General features: G+C 35.6%; 1 protein-coding gene across 1 annotated transcript; it reads left to right on the forward strand.

Moving 5' to 3' along the window:
* The first annotated feature begins 14303 nt into the window (after positions 1-14303).
* Ir48b (Ionotropic receptor 48b) lies at positions 14304-20404 on the forward strand. Its single transcript, XM_017164537.2, has 3 exons — positions 14304-14391; positions 16242-18039; positions 19032-20404. The coding sequence occupies exons 1-3, from the start codon at positions 14353-14355 to the stop codon at positions 20402-20404; spliced, it is 3210 nt and encodes a 1069-aa protein (XP_017020026.2). The 5' UTR covers positions 14304-14352.
* Positions 20405-21253: the final 849 nt, after the last annotated feature.

Below are 21253 nucleotides of genomic sequence, written 5' to 3' on the forward strand. Positions count from 1 at the left end.
CAGAAGCTGATGATGTGTGTGTTGGTGCCATAACAAGTTATAAACGGCAATTATTATTAAGACCTGAACCTGAACCTGAAAATGAAACTGAAACCAAGACTCTCAGTCCGAGTTCGAGTCCGAGTTCCTCGTATATTTTTCATGTTTCAAACATATAATTGTGCTTTTGATGTGTGTTTGGAAATTGTTTTTTAAGTGAAATTGCGTTGCTGAGGGCTGCACGCACACACACACACATACATATATCACATATTATTATTGGTGTGAGAATTGTGCAGAAAAAAAAATATATATATATATATATAAAGGGAGCGCAACACAGGTCATGGTATTTTGCGGATTATTATTCCCTTGATTGCGCATGGTTTTGGCTTCGGTGTTCGGTTTAAGGTTTAGGGTTTTTTTTTTTATATATGGCGTGATTTTTATGCACGTGGTTAAGGATCTTACAGAATTTAATTCTAAATTCAATAAAGGAATTTAAGGAGATGAAAACTTTAGGCGATTTACGAATATAAAAGGGAAAATGTGCTAAATAACTTTAGTAAAGAGTATTGAGCTCAGAAGTAAAGTTTTCTTGGGGTTTTTAAATGATATATTAATAAGGAAATTATTCTATAATTAAAACAAAAAACAAAGAGCGTAAATTATAAAATTTTAGAGTTTTTAAGTCATTTAAAAAAGTTTTTTAGATTACTTTCAATAGGAAAGAAATTTAAAAAATTTTAAACAAATATCTACTATAACAAATATTTATTTTAAAACATATTTAAATCCATTTTCATAAAAACTTTATAAAACAATAAAAATATAATATAAAAAGCATAACTATTTAAAAACTTTACAGAAGAAGTCTCTTTAAAGTTCTTATAAATTTCTATAAAATCACCAATCAATTATGACAAGTTAACTAATATATTTTTCCCCCTAAAAACCATAAGCCTAATTTTCCCTGAACCTTATATCTCTATCCCAACTCTTGACACTTTATTAATTTATCATTCGTATAAATATTTTCCTAGAAAAACCCACACCATATAAAACCCTCTATAACAGACTAGCCCCCAAAAATTATATACTCCACGGTTTTATCAAAAGTTTCTGTTGCTCTTTGAGAATTGGAATTGGAATTTCTTGACATTTTATCATACATTTTTGGGTGATCATTCCGCGGAAGAGGCAAAAACCCAATTGAGTCACATACTACAGGTAAAAATAATAGGTAAAGCCACTTACATCGTATACTTCTGGCCGCATTGTAGCCCCCAAATTTAAGGGTGTAAATTATAATCCAACATGGGTTTGTGCGTAGTATTCGTCGGGAGTCGGGAGTTGGCAGTCTACCGAAAGAGTTTTGAGTTTTTGAAGCGATTTTTTTGCTGAGCTTCGCAGAGTCTCAGTCCAAAACGGAAATCCAGAAACTCGTCGAGTTCGAATCTGATACTTTTTCGCTTGCAGCAGCGTCAACGAATTTTTTACAACTACACCGCAAAAAATAAATTAATGCAAACGCAGACAGACGGCAATTATTACGTATAGCTTTTTGTTTTGTTTTGTATTTGTATTTTGCAATTATTTCTTATTTCTTTGTTGTATTTTGTCAACCGCACTTTGCCTTGATATGTGTGTTTTTTATTACTTTTGATTAACAATATATGTAATATATGTAATTGGTTGTAATAAATATATATATATATGTATGCTATATATTTTTTGTATTGCACTTTCGACAACGACACGGGTTATATTTTTTGTATTCGAATAATTATTGATTTGCACAAATTGAATTTGATTTATTTGCGGCAACTTGTTGTATATTTTTGTATTCTTTGCACTTTTTTGCACTGGAAAACATATATTTTTCTCGTGTTTTTTAACTGGTTTTGGGTTTTAGGTTTTCGGTTTTGTTACGATTTTTAAAACAAAATCAGTTTATCAATTATCTCACTTGATTTATTTTGGTTTCACCTCACGCGTTCATATTTCAATTTATTGACTTTGGGCAGCTCGGCTTGGAATCGTTTCAAAAATATTTTCCAAAGCATTTCTGGCTGTGTGTGTGTGAGGGCCGTGTGCTCAGTGTGTGTGTGGGGGGGTTGTATTCGCCGCTTTCGCTGGCAACGATCTATAGCCGACGACGGGTGAAAAGAAACTGAACTGAAAACCCAACTGACTGAATACGAATACTGAATATTTCCTTCATACCATACAACCTCACCACTCACCACCGGCAGAGACTGCCTCTCTGCTATGCCGCGCAATTGAAAGTGTATTCCCGAGTTCATCCATATATTTTTTAATCGAAAACCTTCAACAAACGGTTTCCTACTTAGTGGCAAATTATTTTAAGCTTTAGTTACAAAATTCAAAGAGATTAGTAAGTTTTTCTAGTTGCACTCTAAATTTAAATATCTGTTTTCAAATGCATTAGCTATACCTCTTTATTTCGGGAAAATCGGCAATGAAATACTATTTAATTTATTTTAAAAAATTACCTTTAATTTTCTTTAAATTCTTACATTTTTTTTATATTTTTTAGTTTCTATTTATGGTTAGTATGCATATTATTATTTAGCTAGAGTAAACGTTCATGTTAAAATGTCAAAAAAATGTTCGGGAGTCGACCGAGGAATGTGTTCGACGCACGTGTTTGAACGTTCGACCCAACCCGAAACTGAATCTGAATCTGGCAGTCGTCGAACATCGAGCTCTGTGGCCGCCGACAACGAACCAAACCGAGCCGCCCCGAACCGAACCGACAAAGCCACCCGAACACCGAACGCTCATTTACAGTTTGTCGTTATAAATTCTCCGGAGCCGCCACCATGTCCATGTGGGTGATAGATGGCTAAGACGGTTTAGACGGCTATAGCAAGCAGTTAGCAGTTAACAATTTTTGGTTGTAGACAGGAATTTTTTGGGATAATATTAGGATGGAGGTTTCTAGAGATCGAATTCTTAGGGGGGTTTTTGGGGTGGTATTTGGGTTGTTTTTTGAGAGTTTTAAATTGTATATATGTAAACAAATATAATAAATTTATATATCTATCTATCTATAAACATGTATGTGTGCTGGATTTTTTTAAATATAGTAAACCCTTAAAAAAGACTTGAATTCCTAAGCTGATATTTCACTTAAGTTTATAAAACGCATTAAAAATAACTTAAGCCTTTAAGTTTAAATCTTAAGAAAAATATGAACTCTTAATTTGGTACAGAAAAACACTTTGTTCATAATTTTAAAAACATTTTTAAGGAGCTTAAAAATCCCGAATATTTATTAAGACACCGAAAATGTAGTTAAGAGTTATTAAAAAAAAAAACCATCCAAGTTATTTATTAAAAATAAATATTATAAATATTTAGGCTATGATTTTTACAAAGCTGAAAAAATATATTAAATAAATGAATTAAGTTATATCAAAGTTAAATAAATAAATAAAAAATACAATTTAGCCTGTCTTTTACAATTCTTCTATTAATAAACACAATCATATAATTTCCCAGGTTATCTTCTCCTGAATTAGACCAAAAGTCTTAACCCAGCCTTCATAAATTAGAATGTTAGCAAGTTTTCCATATGTCATTCTTTGAAATGTTGACTCCATTTAAAGAAACTAGGTCTCTCCCAGTCAGATAATGATCTTTAGAGTTGCGTCCACCTGCTCTACTTTCCATAAAAAAAAAATAGTAACAAAAAAAAAAAGAGTACAAAAAAAGTATAAAAGTAGAACAACACCCACCACCCAGTTGGCCAAACGATCCCGAATTCCAAAACAACAAAAACTCAACACTGAATGCCGAAAATGCCAGACGATATTGGGCAAGGTCCAGTTGGCGAGCCATTAGCAAAGTTGCCCCTGCATTTTGATATTGATCGATTAGCCGAGCGGCTTGTATCAGGCAGTTTTATTGATCATGGCTGTAAATCACAAAGTGTGTGTGTTCCCTGAGTGTATGTGAGTGTGTGTTTGTGGTGTGTGCCGCCAGCGACCCAAAAACAAAGCACAAATCGTACTGTGATTACATTAAGCAATATTTTTTTTATTTTTCGGTCACCAAGGAGAGAAAAATAACAGGTGAGTCTATGGGGGATTTGTGTTTAAGAAAAAAAAAAAAGAAAAATATAAATTGAGCTGAGGAAATTCAAAAGTAAAGTTTTTTGTTATGAAACTTATTAATATAATTTATGCAAATAACTGTCATATTCCATGATGGGGATCTTAACCAATATTTAAGAACCTAATTAAGGAAATTAATTTAAGGTTTTGTGTATTTATGTTTGTGTATTTCAGTTTCACTGAAATAACTTAATTAAATTATTAAATGTATATTTACAATTACCCAAAGAAACCAAACTCAATCGGTTGTTGCAATGTATTCATTAAAGTTTTACTTTAAATATTTATATTAATAGGAAGAAAGTTGTAATATTTATAGATAAACTTTTAAAAAAAGATATTTATAATGCTGTTTGTATAAGCAAACATAAACTGAAAGGCTCAATTAAAGGTAAATTAAAAGCTTTACCTTACATTATTTTCTTCTTAAATCCAGTTTATAGTTTATTGTCAATGAATTTTTCTTGCAAAACCTTTTCTAAATAAATAATTTATGATTATTAAACAAGGTGAAGTCGGGCTGCTTCTTAAAATAATATTTGTTTAAACTGAAGAAAACCATAAAAATTATAGGGATTTTCCAGCTAATATTTCATCCTAAAATTAGTTTTCCACCTTTATTCCTAAATCAGCATCATCATGATTCTCTGAAGAAATAACCCAGTGAGACCCCACATTATCTCCAAGGGGAACTTCCCCCGAAAAAAAGAGAATCTCAACACAACTAGCAATTGTGGACTTTGTGCTCGTGTTTTCAATTTCCAATTAACTCCGATACGCAGATAACTGCACAAGTTTTTTTGTGATAGGTTCAATTAAAAGAAGATCTGGCCATGAATGGAGGTACATACCATAGCTTCGAACCCCCCTAAAAAAAACAGTAGCATTGCTCCCTGTGTTATCACTAGGAATGCCTAAGTGATCACGAATATTCTGCGGTGTCAGCTACTTTGTTTACGATTCTCTTCTCTCAAGTGACGCATAATTGGGGGGCAGAAATTTGAATGCCGAAGAATTCCGATTTGCGATATGCGAGAATAATAATGATGAAATGGCAGAATGGTTGTTTATCACGTATTCTGTTTGCTTGGGGCCATAAAGCTGATGAAATTGATAATGGGAATTAGGACTCTGTAAGTCCGATAAAGTCGCTCAAATATCAGTTTATAGAAAAATTTGATGAGGAATTTCTTTGGTTTCATTTTGTTAACAGTTCGAACGAGCGAGGCTCTGTTAACGGGGTGCGGTTCGAACATGTTGTGTAAGCTGTTAACCAAGCTCTAGCTCGAGTTTAACAGCGTTGGACAAGCAGTTCAATTCGTCAATTTTGCAAGCAGTGCTATTTTGAGCCAGCTGTTAGTTGGTGTTTGTTAACATTTTGGTTTGATGTAAAGCATCGAACTTGTCTGCATGAAAAACTTAACATTAAAGGGTGAATTTAATGGAGAAATAAAGTTTTATTAAATATAAAATATAAATTTAGGGGACTAAAAAATATTTTGAAAAAAAAAATAAAATAAATTAATTAATTTTCATACATTTAATATGTATATTACGATTACTACAAATGTAATTGTTTAAATTATTTATAATGAATATTAAATAAAAAATATATCGATTTTTAAGAAGTTTACCTAACAAAAAATTAAAAATTTTTAAGTACACATTAACTCAGATGACAAATTATGAGACCACTTGACCTAAAGACAAGCAAGACTTTCGGGCAAGAAATTTAATGAAGATTTATGAGCCATTTCGTTGATTTTTCGCAACAATGAAAGTAAGGAAAAAAGCCGAAAATTAGACACTGATAATGACAATGATAAATTAATTTAACTCATGAGTTAAATGCAAAATTCCAAAAAGTCAAACTTAAGCAGACGAAGCTGATAATTTTGATAACAAACCAAAAGCGTGTGAAAAATATAGGTATTTATTAATAATCAAAAAATTTCATTTTATTTTACTTGCAGTAATCCTGTACTTCACTTATTCCTATAACTCAATTGTCTAAGGTAAGTCTTTATGGTCTTTATAATGCCACCCACACACTCACTGTATTTTTAAGCAAGAATAACTCTAAAAAAAAAACCGCACAGACATTTCCTAGTAGCTGTAACTGAATAATTACAGATAGGTTTCTTATTATGCAACTGAGGTCCTTGCAGCTCTTTTTCTGTTTCCTTTTTATATATATTTTTTGGCCAACTCAGCAGGACATGGCAGGGCAGTGAAAAGTGTCACTGGCGCCATGTCGCGTCAAAAGAAAAATAGCAAAACGAGAAAGGAAAAAAATGTGTGAAATCCACAAACAAAGAAAAACAAATTCACATATTTATGAGGATGTCAGGTGTCGTCCCCCGGACAAGTCAATTTTGGATTTTGTTTTCCTAGCAAAAAAAAGATATTAATACTGCTGCAGCATCTCTGATTTATGAGTCTGTGGGTGTCCTTCCGAGACGAGTCCCCGTCATATCTGATGCAAATGTGTCACACTCACGGCAAACACAAGAGTTAATTCCCTCTCATTTCGCCACTAAGCCTGCCGCGTCCCTGGACCCAAGCTCAGTGAAAATAAAAACCCTGAGAAATATTTTAATTAAAATTCACTGTGCTCCGAAAAGAAATACAAAAAAAACGAGAAGAAATGAAACTACCAAAAACCACAGGCAGACAGGATAAACCTAAACCTCCGCCGCCGCCTGATCTCAACTGATAAACGCGAAAACCAACAACAAGAGTGGCCCAAAGGCAACGGTGGGCGTTGGTACAAAAAACGATCTGCAAAAAAATAAGTAAAATACAAGCAAATGCGAAATATGTGAGGGTTTTTGTATAAAAGGAATTTTGAAATACTCTTAAAAAAATGTTATTTATATTTTCAAAAAGATTTTTTTTAGAAAAAATTTGTTTATGTGATGCAAATTGTTAAAAAATGTTTTTTAGATTTTCATTATATATTATTAATAAGCCTAAGCCAAAATTAGAAATTTTAAATACTATAAAGAATAGTTCTTCTTGCTGAAAAATAAATCTTGAAATATAAATATCACTTTTTAGAAATTTAGTGCATGTTTTTCATTTCTTTAACATTTAATTTAAGGCTGTTTAAATCTTAATCTAAGATGAAGTATTAAGAAATTTTCTAGACCAATGTAAGCTCTACATTTTAAAATATATTATTCTAAATAAATTCGTAATATAGTAGAATAGTATAATTGTAGAAAACCCCTAAAATCATAGGGTATACAAAAAAAAACCGAGCAATCTCCGCGTTCCAGGGAACTGTAACCGATTGTCCCTGGACGTGAAGTGGTGCCCCAAAGAGTTCACCTTTCAACGCCGATGGTGTTGCTGATGATTGGAGTTCCTTGTGGCCACTCTGCCTCTCAGGCACTTGATCAATCGATCGGTTTAAACTCTCTCCTCTCATTTTGGAGTACACGAAATACCCAATTTACCGCACGCATATCTACCATATCTTTTCTTTGTTCTACACAGTTTATTCTGTTTGGTTTTCAATTAAAACAAATGAATTTATAAAACAGAGAACCCTTTTTAATTGCAGAAGGGTCACCCGTATGGTTACGATGACCAACTGTCGGACTTTACTAACAAGAGTTTGTTTTTGTTAATGAAAATGTAGGCCACCCCTGGAACTCTTCCACTTTTCCGGAATTTAATTTATGCCTGACGTTGGGCCTCATTGAGTTTTCATTTTAGGGAAAGTGAAAGTGATCGAAAAAGAAGTTCTGTTCGCGTGGCTGACTTCTGCTTGAAGTGGTAGGGGTTGCTCATAGATCGGCTTTAAACAGTTTTACATGATCGATAAATGTTGACAAAGGTAGAACCCTGCACATCAGACAATTGTTGATCCCTTGAGATAACAAAACGAGTTGCCCTTAAATAAAATTTACAATTTTAGGGGTTTGTTTTCTTTTTCCTGTTAACAAATTTCTAATCAAACGACTGACAAATTTTTTGACGGTCGATAAACCGCACCTGAAACACGTGTATTTGCGCAAATGATTATCGAACGAAGCAACTGCAAAGTGAGAAGTTCCTCAATGTGAAAACAATAAGCATTTGATGTTTGCTAAGATTTACATAAATTTCGAGTAAATGCCAAATTTATGCAATATATACATAAATATCTGTAAACACAAGGCAAAAATAGCAATCAATGGCTTAAAACTGAATTTGAAACTAAACACAAAATATATATTGCCAAAAATAAATATCAAAATAAAAAGAGAAAAGAAAAAAGTGCGAAATATACAATAAATATTATACACTTCACGAAGCGTGTGCTCCAAAATTGGTAGGATCGTTGTATAAGCCAAAATCAGTTTGGCGCCAGTCTATAAACCTTATATTTATGACATTTTACGACTTCTGTGAATTGGCAGGCATCATCAAATCGAGATTTGCGTTGCTTTTTTATTAATATTTTCGCTGCGAATTAACGCTCTTTTGGCCAAGAAAAGGTTAAGGCTAAGGCGAAAAGGTTAATGTGTTTCTAAATGCCTTGCTAATTGGTGTTCGCGGTTTTCGCACTAAACAAAAGGGCATCACCTTTTGAGGGCACTGAACAGGTACATCAAATCTTAAATAAATGTTTGCGGAATAATTCCTATTTATTATTTTTATTCAGTAATTTTCTTATCTTAAAATTAAAAATAACAAAAAAAGGAATTATTTTCTACATGAAAAATTCCAATACCCCCATTTGACACTTTTCCAGATAGCTTAAAAAAAGCTTGTTGCTTGATTAATACCCACTTATTTCCATCCTCTGCAAGTTGTTTACAAAAATAGTCCCCTGTCTATGTTTACAATGTCTCAAAATAAAAAACCTTTTTTAGTTTGCAACTCTAAAAATACATGTGGTAATATACACCACCAAGACGTAGTCATTAGCTTACTAGTCGCTTCATTACAAGGCCATTAGGAGGAAGAAGCCACCAGACCGTGATGATCATCATCATCAGTCCAGACATCAACATGCTAATGCCAAATATTTTTAACTTCTCTCTTGTAATTTGATGCGCAATAAATCTGCGTTTCCCACCTACAAATAGAAACAGAGGGCGGGAGTGAAAATACACATAAAAATACTAATACGAGTTGGAGCCAAACATTTTCATTAAGCGGACAACGCATGACACCCACAACGGCGATGCTGTTTGCACGCTCATAAGAAGCGGGCTCATAATTCATTGAACCAACAGGCTGGCTGACTTTGCTGGCAGCTGGCTTGGCCTAAAGAAAATATATACAAAAAAATGCCTAAAATCGCCGAAATGAATGAAACATTCCGGGGGTTTGCCTTACCAATTCTCGGGAGAGTGCAAAGTGATTATAAAATCACTTCTCGCTTATAAATACCCCACTAACCGATAGCTCGATAACCGAAAAGATCTCGAGCTGACGAATTTCGCGCTGTGAACTGAAATTTGCATGTGTTTCTCCCCCAAACTCCCGTCGATTTGCATTCCTCGTCTAATTAGTGGAGTCTCTGATCTCTGCCATGGGAACTTCACTTCACTCGCAAGGTAATTAGCATTGAAAATAAATAAAAGACAGGTGTACCAAAAGCGTGATTAAAAACTGAATTTAACAAGATTTTTGGTGAGGTTTTTTATAAATAAAAACATGCAAATAAAAGTCGGTTATTTAAGGTGTGAAATAGTTTGAACTTTCAAGTTGTATCCGCATAAAAAACCCAAGAAAAAGAATCACCATCTGCTAGTTCCGTTTTGTCTAAGAATTCTGGTTAAGTTGATAATTGGGTAAATCCCGAGTCTTACTTTGAGTTATTTTTAACTTTTTTTGTATTGAATAGGTTACTCTTGCTCAGGATAACGATGATCTTTCAGCAAGCAAAACCAGACACCGCCCCCACATTGGCCAACTAATCAACTTGGCTGAGAGTGGAGTGTTGGTACATGAGCCCCCAAAATGAATGGCAATTCCAAGACACAGACTCTGTGCGGGGCAATCAAGTGAGAAAATTAAAATTACACGACCATGGCATAGCCGAGCAAACAGCAGGAACCAGGGGCATTTAAAGGTTCATAACTTCCAAGTCAATTACGCGATGCGCCTGCTGGGACTGGCTTCTAGACTGGGAAGGCTGAGCTACTCCGGGTCTCTCCCAGATTCTCTGGTATTCTCTGGGATGTGAATTAGAAAAATTGCATGCTCAAGTGGAAGAGAGGACCTCGGGTCTGGTAAGGTCTTTGCTGACTGACTGACATAACTCACGAGTGGCAGACGCAGACCCAGACCCAGACGCAGCCACAGATACAAATAAACCCAAAATCAACCTCCGCATTTAACCGCTGCTCAGTTGCAGGTGAACTAGAGACAAGCAGGAGCAGGAGTATAGCGAGATCCTCAAGAGCACTCCACAAATAAAGGGACTACTGTGGGAATCAAGCCCCGATCTTGCTCCAAGCAGCAGCATAAGGAACATAAGGCTCGCCATCAGCGAATTAATTTGTGACGCGCGCTCTCCATGGAGCTGCCTCCGGTTCCCCCATCCTCAAGAGCCCCATCTTCATCTTCAGCTCCTTGGCCCGTCGTCCAGTTACAGATTCCCAGTTCCAGTCGAGGAGCCATGGCCTGGAGGCAATTTACTCTCCTTACTCAGTTGGTGCACGCTGTGGTAGCCAAACTCGTGACTGCAACAATGTACAGTGGCTACGGGTCAATGGAAAGGGGGGAATTATTTTAATTATAATTATAAAGTAACTTTATTTGTAAAGGATCCACACAATAATTGTGTAATATTGGGATCTAGTAATTAATTTTTTTTACAAGTGGATTTTACCTTATTTAAAGGCAAAAAGAATTTAATTCTAATTATAAGGTCAAACTGAAGGTAAAAATCGACCATAGCTAAGCGGAATAGACATTAGTTTTTTACTTTTGTTTATTTTTATAGGTTTTTTATAATAATATTTATAATATACATATATAAATATATTTATTTATTATTCATTATTTATTTTATATTTATTTATTGTAATTTATATTATATATATTTCTTAAGTCCTCCCACCATTTTTCGTGCTACCTCAAACCACTGTGCAACAGGCAGCACGCTCATCTTCGTCATCGTCATCGTCGTGTGGCAAGTGGCTGCCTGCCTGCTTGACTGCAGTTGCAGTTGCTTTGGCCTCGGCCTTAAGCTCGGCTTCATCTGTGCCTGATCTTCAGCTTCTCTTAGAAGCCAGGGCCAGCAGCCGCCTCCTTCGCTCCTACTGGGTCTGCTTAGCCTTCTTCTTCATATTTGTATACCCTTGCAGGGTATTATAATTTTAGTCAAAAGTGTGTTACATAGTGAAGGAGTCATTTCCGACCCTATAAATCATATACAATCGTGGACATAAGTATTTTGACACAGATTATGGCTATATTACAGCGCGTGTCTCTTTGTACTCGTAAAAGTTACGGGATCCATTTCACTTTCCAGTAAGAGATTATATTTAAATCTTTAATAGAGCAAAAGATGTTACTGATAAGTAAATTAACTTCTTTGCTATGTCCCGTGATGTGAGAGATCATGCATTTTTGGGTGGACAAAAATATTTTGACATTGCATTCAATCAGTTCTCATTTGTTTCGTGCGCATTAAAGGACGTTGTTTGATATTTATAACTCCAGCTTATAAATCTTTTAGCAGCTTTAATACATTATTTGCCAATTTTCCTAATTTCTGTACCGTTATTTAATGAAAATATGGGTAAAACACGGGAGCTAAGCCAAATCCAGCAAAACAAAATAGTAATTAAGTACCAAGCAGGTATTTCGGTCCAGAACCTCAGCATATTTTATAAAGTACCCCGTCAAACAAAATTAACAAACATAAACTGACAAATTCGACGAATAATTTAGTCAGAAAAGGACGACCATGCAAAACTACGCCTAGACAAGAACGTCTAATCTTTGCAAAATTTAAAGAACATGTCCTTATTAAACCAAACGAAGTTTCAATGGAAGTTAAAAACGATTATGATATTTTAATTAGTAAAAAAACAGTTGAAATATTATTTAAAGAGGCTAACTTTGCTACTTTGTGGCCCGTCAGATACCTTTCATTTCACCTAAAAATGAGTTGAAACGATTAGCCGATTAGGCCGCACTTTCTTGCGAATATTTTTTGGTAATCTGCAGTAAATTTCTTTGTTTTAACCATGGTACTCAAAAGGACTCTCATCGGTCCACAAAATTTGTTCCCAAAAGGATTTAGGCATGTTTAAAATTATTTGGCAAAGGCTAATCGTTTCAACTCATTTTCAGGTGAAATGAAAGGTATCTGACGGGCCACAATGTAGCAAAGTTAGCCTCTTTAAATAATATTTCAACTGTTTTTTTACTAATTAAAATATCATAATCGTTTTTAACTTCCATTGAAACTTCGTTTGGTTTAATAAGGACATGTTCTTTAAATTTTGCAAAGATTAGACGTTCTTGTCTAGGCGTAGTTTTGCATGGTCGTCCTTTTCTGACTAAATTATTCGTCGAATTTGTCAGTTTATGTTTGTTAATTTTGTTTGACGGGGTATTTTATAAAATATGCTAAGGTTCTGGACCGAAATACCTAGGTGGTACTTAATTACTATTTTGTTTTGCCGGATTTGGCTTAGCTGCCTTGCTTTACCCATATTTTCATTAAATAACGGTACAGAAATTAGGAAAATTTACAAAAAATATAATAAAGCTGCTAAAAAATGTATGAGCTGGAGTTATAAATAATAACAAACTGTATTTTATGCACACGAAACAAATGAGAGCTAATTGAATGCAATGTCAAAATATTTTTGTCCACCCAAAAATGCATGATCTCTCACATCACGTGACATAGCAAAGAAGTTAATTAACTTATCAGTGTCATATTTTGCTCTCTTAAAGTTTTAAATAGAATCTCTTACTGGAAAGTGAAATGGATCCCGTAACTTTTACGAGTACCAAGATACACGCACTGGAATATAGCTATAAGCTGTGTCAAAATACTTATGTCCACGATTGTATATTCTGGATCAGCACAAAGAGCAGAGTCAATCTAGCCATGTTTAGGAGAAAACAAATTAAAATTTTTTTTTTTTGAATTTGTGAGGTCCTAAAATTGTTGAAGTTGTCAAATAAAAATTGGAAAAAATTTCAATTTCTTAAAATGTGAAATTTAGTATGCAGTTTCGTTATCATATAAAAAACTAGCACAGAAAAGCTTTCCGAATTAAATTTGATGCTTTTTTGGCTTAGATATGACTTTTTTTATAAAAAAAATTACCATTTAAATATAAAAATATTCATTTAAAGAGTGTGAATATTTTAGCTCTTTTTGAGGTGTTTTATGATTTTAGTCAGCGAAGGAGTCGTTTCCGACCCCATAAATCATATATATTCTTGATCAGCCCAAGAAGCGGAGTCGATCTAGCCATGTTTAGGAGAAAACAAATTAAAAATTTTTTTTTTTTTAATTTTTGAGGTCCTAAAATTGTTGAAGTTGTCAAATAAAAATTGGAAAAATTTCAATTTTTTTAAATTTGAAATTTAGTATGCAATTTTGTTACCCTAGAAAAAACTAGCACAGAAAAGCTTTCCGAATTGAATTTGATTCTTTTTTGGCTTAGATATGCCTTTTTTTATATAAAAAAATACCATTTCAAATATATAAAAATATTAATTTAAAGAGTGTGAATATTTTAGCTCTTCTTGAGGTGTTTTATGATTTTAGTCAGCGAAGGAGTCGTTTCCGACCCCATAAATCATATATATTCTTGATCAGCCCAAGAAGCGGAGTCGATCTAGCCATGTTTAGGAGAAAACAAATTATAAAATTTTTTTTTTAATTTTTGAGGTCCTAAAATTGTTGAAGTTGTCAAATAAAAATTGGAAAAAATTTCAATTTTTTTAAATTTGAAATTTAGTATGCAGTTTTGTTACCCTAGAAAAAACTAGCACAGAAAAGCTTTCCGAATTGAATTTGATGCTTTTTTGGCTTAGTTATGATCGGTTTTTGATTGAATGACAGATCCTATGGCAAACAGAAAGGGTATACAAATTTCGGCATCCCGAATTTAGTTTCCTTTCTTGTTTTCTATCTGTTTTTGTTTTTTAGGGGCATCATCTTGGCGGCTTTGGCGCTGGTGTCAAACGTTTTGTAATCTGTCACGTCGCATCGTTTTAATATTTGTGCGCTCATGGCCCCAAGTACGAGGAAATGCACTCGGCTGCGTGTAAAAATAGGCGTAACCCTTTGGTATTTATGGTCTGGGCCGACTCGACTGTCTTTTCACGGTCTCCGGAGACTGTAGACTGCAGACTGAAGACTGCACTGGAGCACAGTGAAGCATCCGCAACGGCGCTCCCCGAAGTTGGTTTTATTTGGTTTTCAGAAACGGATGCAGTGCCGCGGGGTAACATGGTTACTGTTCTGCAACAGGTTCAAGTGTCTTAGTCTGGTCTCGTTCCAGCTCTTAGCTCCTTGCGTTTTCCCACTATTTGATTATCTAAATCATTATTAGTTTGACCTTCAGCCCCAGGGGCTGGGATCGGCACAAGGCATTGTGAGCTCGTGTGCAAGTGCCTTTCCTTCTTATCTTATTAATTATTTGCTCTTTATTGTACGATGGCTGTGGCCAGGGGACTACTGTGCGTATGAGTCATCTGAGTAAGGGAGATCTGAGTAGGGAAAACATGGGAATATGCGGGAAATGGGGGTCAGGAAAATGCTGGTAAATGGGAGAGTGGAAAGATACTAAATTGGGATATTTTTTATCCTTTTTTTTATTTTTTCAATAAACTAAGAGCTATTTTTTTACTGACTTCTAATTTTATAAAAAACTTAATAAAATACTTCACAATTAATATTCCAGAACTACCTCAAAAGAGACTCCCCTTGAAACGAATGCCCTGAAATCCACAAAACCCATAATTAAAAGCCAAACTGACAGCTGACAACCTTGTTTTCCTGGTTTCTTCCTGAAGATTCTTAACCCTCGTTACCGTTATAATTAGCCAAAACTAATTACCCTTTTAAGCGAAGACCACCCGACCATTGATCCACTAAAAGCGGAGATCACTCCCGGCCCCATAACCTACCATTCAAAATCACAGCTCCCACCATTCAGCACGCATCTCAGCGCGTAATTTGCCAAACCCTACTCAAGACGCCTCCGAAAGATACAGTAGTTAGTGGATACGATGGCTGACAACCGCTAATCAGGCGTCACAAATCAAGAGAGAGAGCAAGACTGAGGATTTCCCCAGGCACTCTGATTGGATGGAACCAAAAGGGAACTCCTATATTTAGATAGAGAGAAAATGGCGCTGCTCGTGGCAACGTTTCTGGGATTATTGGGATTTTCCATTCCACTCGCTGGCTGCGTGCCACAGCTTCCCATGACTTTGGCTCCTTTGTCTCTGCGCGAAAATATTGACACGATCCGGATCGAAATTTTGCACGCTCATGAGAATGGATAAGCTAAATACCATAACCATAATAACCATACTCCCGTCACATTATTAAAGTGCCGCTAAAGTGCCCCAATTGCCGCCGAGGATGCTCTGCGTGGGTGTACTTACTGCGTAGTGTTAATTGCCCCAGACTCAATCAGGTGGAATGGAATGGAATATTTATAAGGTTGGGCAATCAATAACCATTTAGACAAAGTCCGAAAAAAAATCCCTACATTCATATTCATGTGAAAAGATTGTGTTAATTGGGCTTCGAGACTGCGAAAAGAACTGGACAAAGGCGGAAGTGATCGTGACCGACGAGAAATTGTATCGAAACGGATATAAATGATCGTGTGGGAATTGTAACTTTTGTTTATTGGGTAAATGAAACTATACAAAATGGTAGTAAATGTATGAATGAAAAATGGTTAAAGTTACTATGGCAACGATTGATAGTTAAGCCTCATAAATATTTGTAAAATATATTAGGAAATACTTATAAAACATTTATATATATCTTAGATTCTTTGGTAATTTAAATAATATTTTCTATCTACTATTCAAGATTGTTCTTCCCAGTTTCACCTCTAAAATTTCTTTCACAGATTCATTCTCATTCTCATAACTATCTCATCCTCGTCTTTCTTTCAGATGATCCTTCAACCATCTGGCAAACTTCAGCTGCTTCTACTATTCATCATACTTTCTTTCTTTAAAATACAAGCTCTTAATAATATTTTAAGTGAGCTAAACAAACGTTTACTAATCTCCACAACATTTTTATACTCTAACGAAACCGATAAGCTAAAAAATTATGAAGTAACATATCTAAGAGATATGCCGCTTATGAATCTGATGATCTTAACCGAAACCTTTAACTCCACTCAACTTCAATATAATTTGGGAGCCACCAACAAACTCTTTGTGATTTTAGGAAACGAAGAGCCGCCTTATGAAGTATTTAAGATCTTGGATTTACAATTTCAACTAGCGGAATATGTGATAATCATAGAGAAACCTGTAGATATAATAAAAGAAACCAAGTGGCTGGACTTTGTGAGGCATTTGTGGCAAGAAGGTTATGTGCACTTGCTGTTTTATAACACCTACAATAAGAGATTATATCACAAAATTATATTTCCCGAATTGAGAATACAAGAAACTGTAATAGAAAACTATATAAACTTTAGAGGAACTTTCCAGAACCTTTATGGCTACCCCGTAAGAGTGGCTGCCTATAATAATGCTCCTCGCACTCTGATTTATATGAATAATAAGGGTGAACAGATATTTGCTGGTTTCTATATGAGATTTGTAAAAGCTTTCTTAGAAGCCAGAAATGCCAGCTTTGTTCCTATACTCACGCCCAGCAATTCTCCTGGAAATTGTACCCTAGCTCTCCAAAATGAGAGGGTAGATCTGTGTGCCGATGCCTTGGCAGCAAATCCTTCAGCCTTTAGCTTGACCCATGGCTTCAGAATGGCCACAGCCAATGTCCTGGTGACACATGCCAAGCCATTGCATTCCTATCGCTACCTAACAGCTCCCTTCCAGCTGAGTGTGTGGCTCTGCCTGGCCACCTATGTGAGCCTGGTGGTGAGCTTTCTCAGTTTGATTCACTATCTGAACAGTGGAGAATGGGACATTAGCAGGCATCTCCTAGAAGTTTTTAGTTCCCTTTTGTACAGTGGTTTTCACCTGAAGAGGTTGCCAGGAAAAGCTCGTTATATACTATATTTTGTGCTCTTCATAGCTGGTTTTGTGTACTCCACCGAGTATTTGGGTCTCCTGAAGAGCCTGTTGATCTCCGAGGTTTACGAGAAGCAAATCAATAGCTTTGAGGCTTTGGTGGAGAGCAATATTACACTCCTAATGGATCCCTATGATAAAATCTTATTCGCCAAGTACAATATGCCGGAGATACTTTGGTCCATCGTGGAGACTGTGTCCTTTGAGACTCTGCTAGAGCACAGGAATCGCTTCGATCAAGACTACGCTTACATACTCTTCACGGATCGCAGGGCTCTGTATGATTATGCCCAGCAGTTCTTGAAGCATTCCAAGCTGCTTCGTATACCCATTGACTTTGGTTTCCTTTACTCCGGAATTCCCATGCGGAAGCGTTGGTTCCTCAAGCAGCATCTGGACCGCGCCTGGTTCTGGGCCTTCGAGAGTGGTCTTACCAGGAAACTGGCCTTGGATGCCGACTACGAGGCGGTGCGCGTGGGCTACTTGGATTTTCTCATCACGGAGCACTTGGAGGCACAGCCTTTGGGTTTGGATTATTTCGTCATGCCAGCGATTGCTCTGGGTCTGGGCTACAGCCTGGCTCTGGTTAGTTTTGTCATCGAGATGACGGCCTGGCGCATAAGCGGATTCCAGGGCTCCAAGAGGAGGAAGCAGGTGCTCAGGGAGGGGAGTGCGGAGATGGGAATGAGTTCAGGAGACGGTGATGTTGATGTTGATTGAGTGACGGATTGATGTATTTTTTTTTAAGGTTTTTTCACATTCTTGATGGCGTGAAGTTTTTGCAAGTGGAAAAGAGTCCTTGGGGTATGGGAAGCTAAGGGATTTTTGGCTTGTATTAGCTTGGGAAAAAATTTGTTTTAATTTCAATGAGATTTTTTAATGTAAAATTAATTAATTAATTAAAAGAATTAATAAATGATATACGTTTATAAAATATTAGTCTTTATAAAATCTAATATTTAATTCAAAGCACCACTCTACGTTAATGCTTGTTTTTAAATTTAAATTATTTAAATAAATAGAAAATGGAAAAAAAATCATAGTTGTTTATTTCTGGTGGAACTAAAATGTCATACAATATTTATATATTATAAAATATATTTTATAATATATAAATATTTTATGATATTAAATTAATTATAGGTAAGAAAAATTATGTTTACCATATGTTTAGCTTAAAATAAAAATGATCTTAGGTATCTTCGATTTTCTTATATATTTGAAAGCGCACAAAGTTTTTTTGTAACTATAAAATTTAAATATTACAAAAAATTATTACCTAAAATATACAAAAATTAGTTCTTTTAACAATTTAACAATTTATTATCTTTCAGATGCTGTTCAAACCGACTTTTTTAACATCCCTACTAATCATGATGTTCCCAATAATGATCACAATATCAAATACCTTGCCGCAAATAGTTAACGAACTTAATGAACGCCTTCGCTTCTCCACCAATATTATTTTCTGCGAACAAATAGATATTCTAAACAATCACATAAACAATTTCCATTACCATATGAAACCCATAACAAGAATACTCTATACCGACACAGAATTCCTAAATTCCACAAATTTAGGAAACCAAATGGGAGAAGAAAAAAAACTCTTTGTGATCATAGGAAATAATCCGCCATATACTCTCATAGAAAAACTGGAATTACGCTTTCAACTAGCTGATTTTCTTTTAGTAATCGACAATGCCCTCAACGATGATGTATGGAAGCCCTTTATAGACTACGCTTGGCGACTGGGATACATAAAGCTATTGATTCACTCCACTTACAGTGGTCTTTCCTACGACAAGCTGATATTTCCGAAGCTCAGAATAAAAGAAACTACTGTCCAGGGCTATGCTGGGTTTCAGGACAGCTTTGGCAATATCCATGGCTACAAGGTTCGAGTGGCGGCCTATAATAATGTGCCCCGAAGTCTTATATATACAGATTCGCAGGGCAAAAAGATATATGCTGGTTACTATATGCGATTTGCACAGGCTTTTTTGGCCTATCGAAATGCCACTTTTCAGCCTATACACACGGCAAATGATTCTCCACAAAATTGCACTCATGCTTTGCTGATTAACTCGGTGGATATTTGTGCAGATGCCTTGGTGAGGAATCCCGAAGTTTTCACCGTTTCCCAGGCTTTCAGGATAGCTCCAGCCAGAGTTGTGGTGGCTCATGCCAAGCCGCTATTATCCTTTCGTTACTTGACGGCTCCCTTCAAGACCAAAGTCTGGTTATGCCTGGTGATGTATATTGTTATAATAGCTGGATTCCTTAATCTGATTCACTGGCTTAAAGCCAAGAAATGTGACTTTAGTCAGACTCTACTGGAAGTCTTTAGTTCTCTGCTGTACAGTGGCTTTCACCTGAAAAACATCTACGGCAGGGAGAGATATATCCTCTTTGGCATACTTTTTATTTCAGGCTTTATCTACTCCACCATGTACTTGGGTTTGCTCAAGAGCATGCTCATCTCGGGGGTTTTTGAGAAGCAAATTGAAAGCTTTGAGGAATTGGTCGAAAGGAATATATCCCTCATGATAGATGCCTACGACCGGGCCTTGTTTATGAAGCATCACTTTCCTAAGGTCCTTTGGCCAGTGGTTAGGACAGTGCCCTCAGAGGTTCTCCTACAACATCGCAATAACTTTGACCAGGACTATGCCTATGTATTATTTCCGGATCGCTTGGATATGTTCGAGTATGTCCAGCAGTTCTTGAGGCATCCCAAGTTTCGTCGCATTCCCGTGGACTTTTGTTTTCTGTTTGCCGGTTTTCCCATGAGCAAAAAGTGGTTCCTGAAACAGCATTTGAGTAGAGCCTGGTATCATGGCTTCGAGAGTGGTCTGGTAAATAAGATGGCCGTGGATGCCCACTGGGAGGTGGTGTCCCAGGGATACCTAAACTTTTCCATCACCGAGCACCAGGAAGCGAAGCCTCTTGGTTTGGATTATTTTGTAATGCCAGCGATTTCATTGGGTTTGGGTTTTTCATTGGCTTTATTGAGTTTTGGTTTGGAATTGGTGATTGGTAAAGTGTGCAAATATCAAAGATAGATGCTTAATAAAAATAATGGAATATATTTTATAGATTTAAATTTAATTGAAAGTTTTTTTTTCGTATTTATAAGAAATTGTTGTGATGCTTTTTGTAATGTATACCTATTATCGTTGTAGCTCAAAGAACAATAAAGTTAAAAGTCATAAAATATATTATATTATTTTGGATGGTTCTAAAAATATGTAGAAAAATGTTATGTATTGGAAATATCGTAATTTTTGATTTATCAACATTTTATACGTAGTAAGCGTAGGCGGCTTTGAAATTAGGAATTTTTCAGATATATTTTTACCAGAATATTGATTTATACATATATTTTTTTAAAAGGAAATCTATTTTATAATATAAAAACTATTTTAACAAAAACCTACAAGAAAAAATATTAAAAAAACCGTAAAATCTCATTTCAAAGCACCCAAAAAAAATCCCCCCAGGTAATCCCAAGCTCTCAAATTTTTTTATGGTAACGCCTTATCTTACAAATTTTTCAATGCAGCTTCGGGCAGTATCCAAAAAAATAAATATAAAAAAATAAAAACCCACCCACAGGCAACACCCCATAAAAGCCAGAGTGGAAACCACCCTTTGGCCCTTTCGGACCCCTTCAAAATAAATAGCACTTGAGATATTTCCAAAACATTTGCCAGCCAAGTCTCTAAGCAATTTGCCCGGCCCATTGTATGCAGTCCGAATGATAACAGAAAAATAAGAATCCCAAGACTGGGCACCAAGGGTAGACTGGAGCTCAGCTGCTGACTTGCACAAATATTTGCCGAAAATTGTGAATTTTTTTTGACGGGGGAGAAAATCCTGAGTGGGTGGTTCGTGGATTTCCTTCAGTGCAG

This window comes from Drosophila kikkawai, chromosome 2R, assembly GCF_030179895.1.
Source record: "Drosophila kikkawai strain 14028-0561.14 chromosome 2R, DkikHiC1v2, whole genome shotgun sequence".
Taxonomy (NCBI): Eukaryota; Metazoa; Arthropoda; class Insecta; order Diptera; family Drosophilidae; genus Drosophila; species Drosophila kikkawai.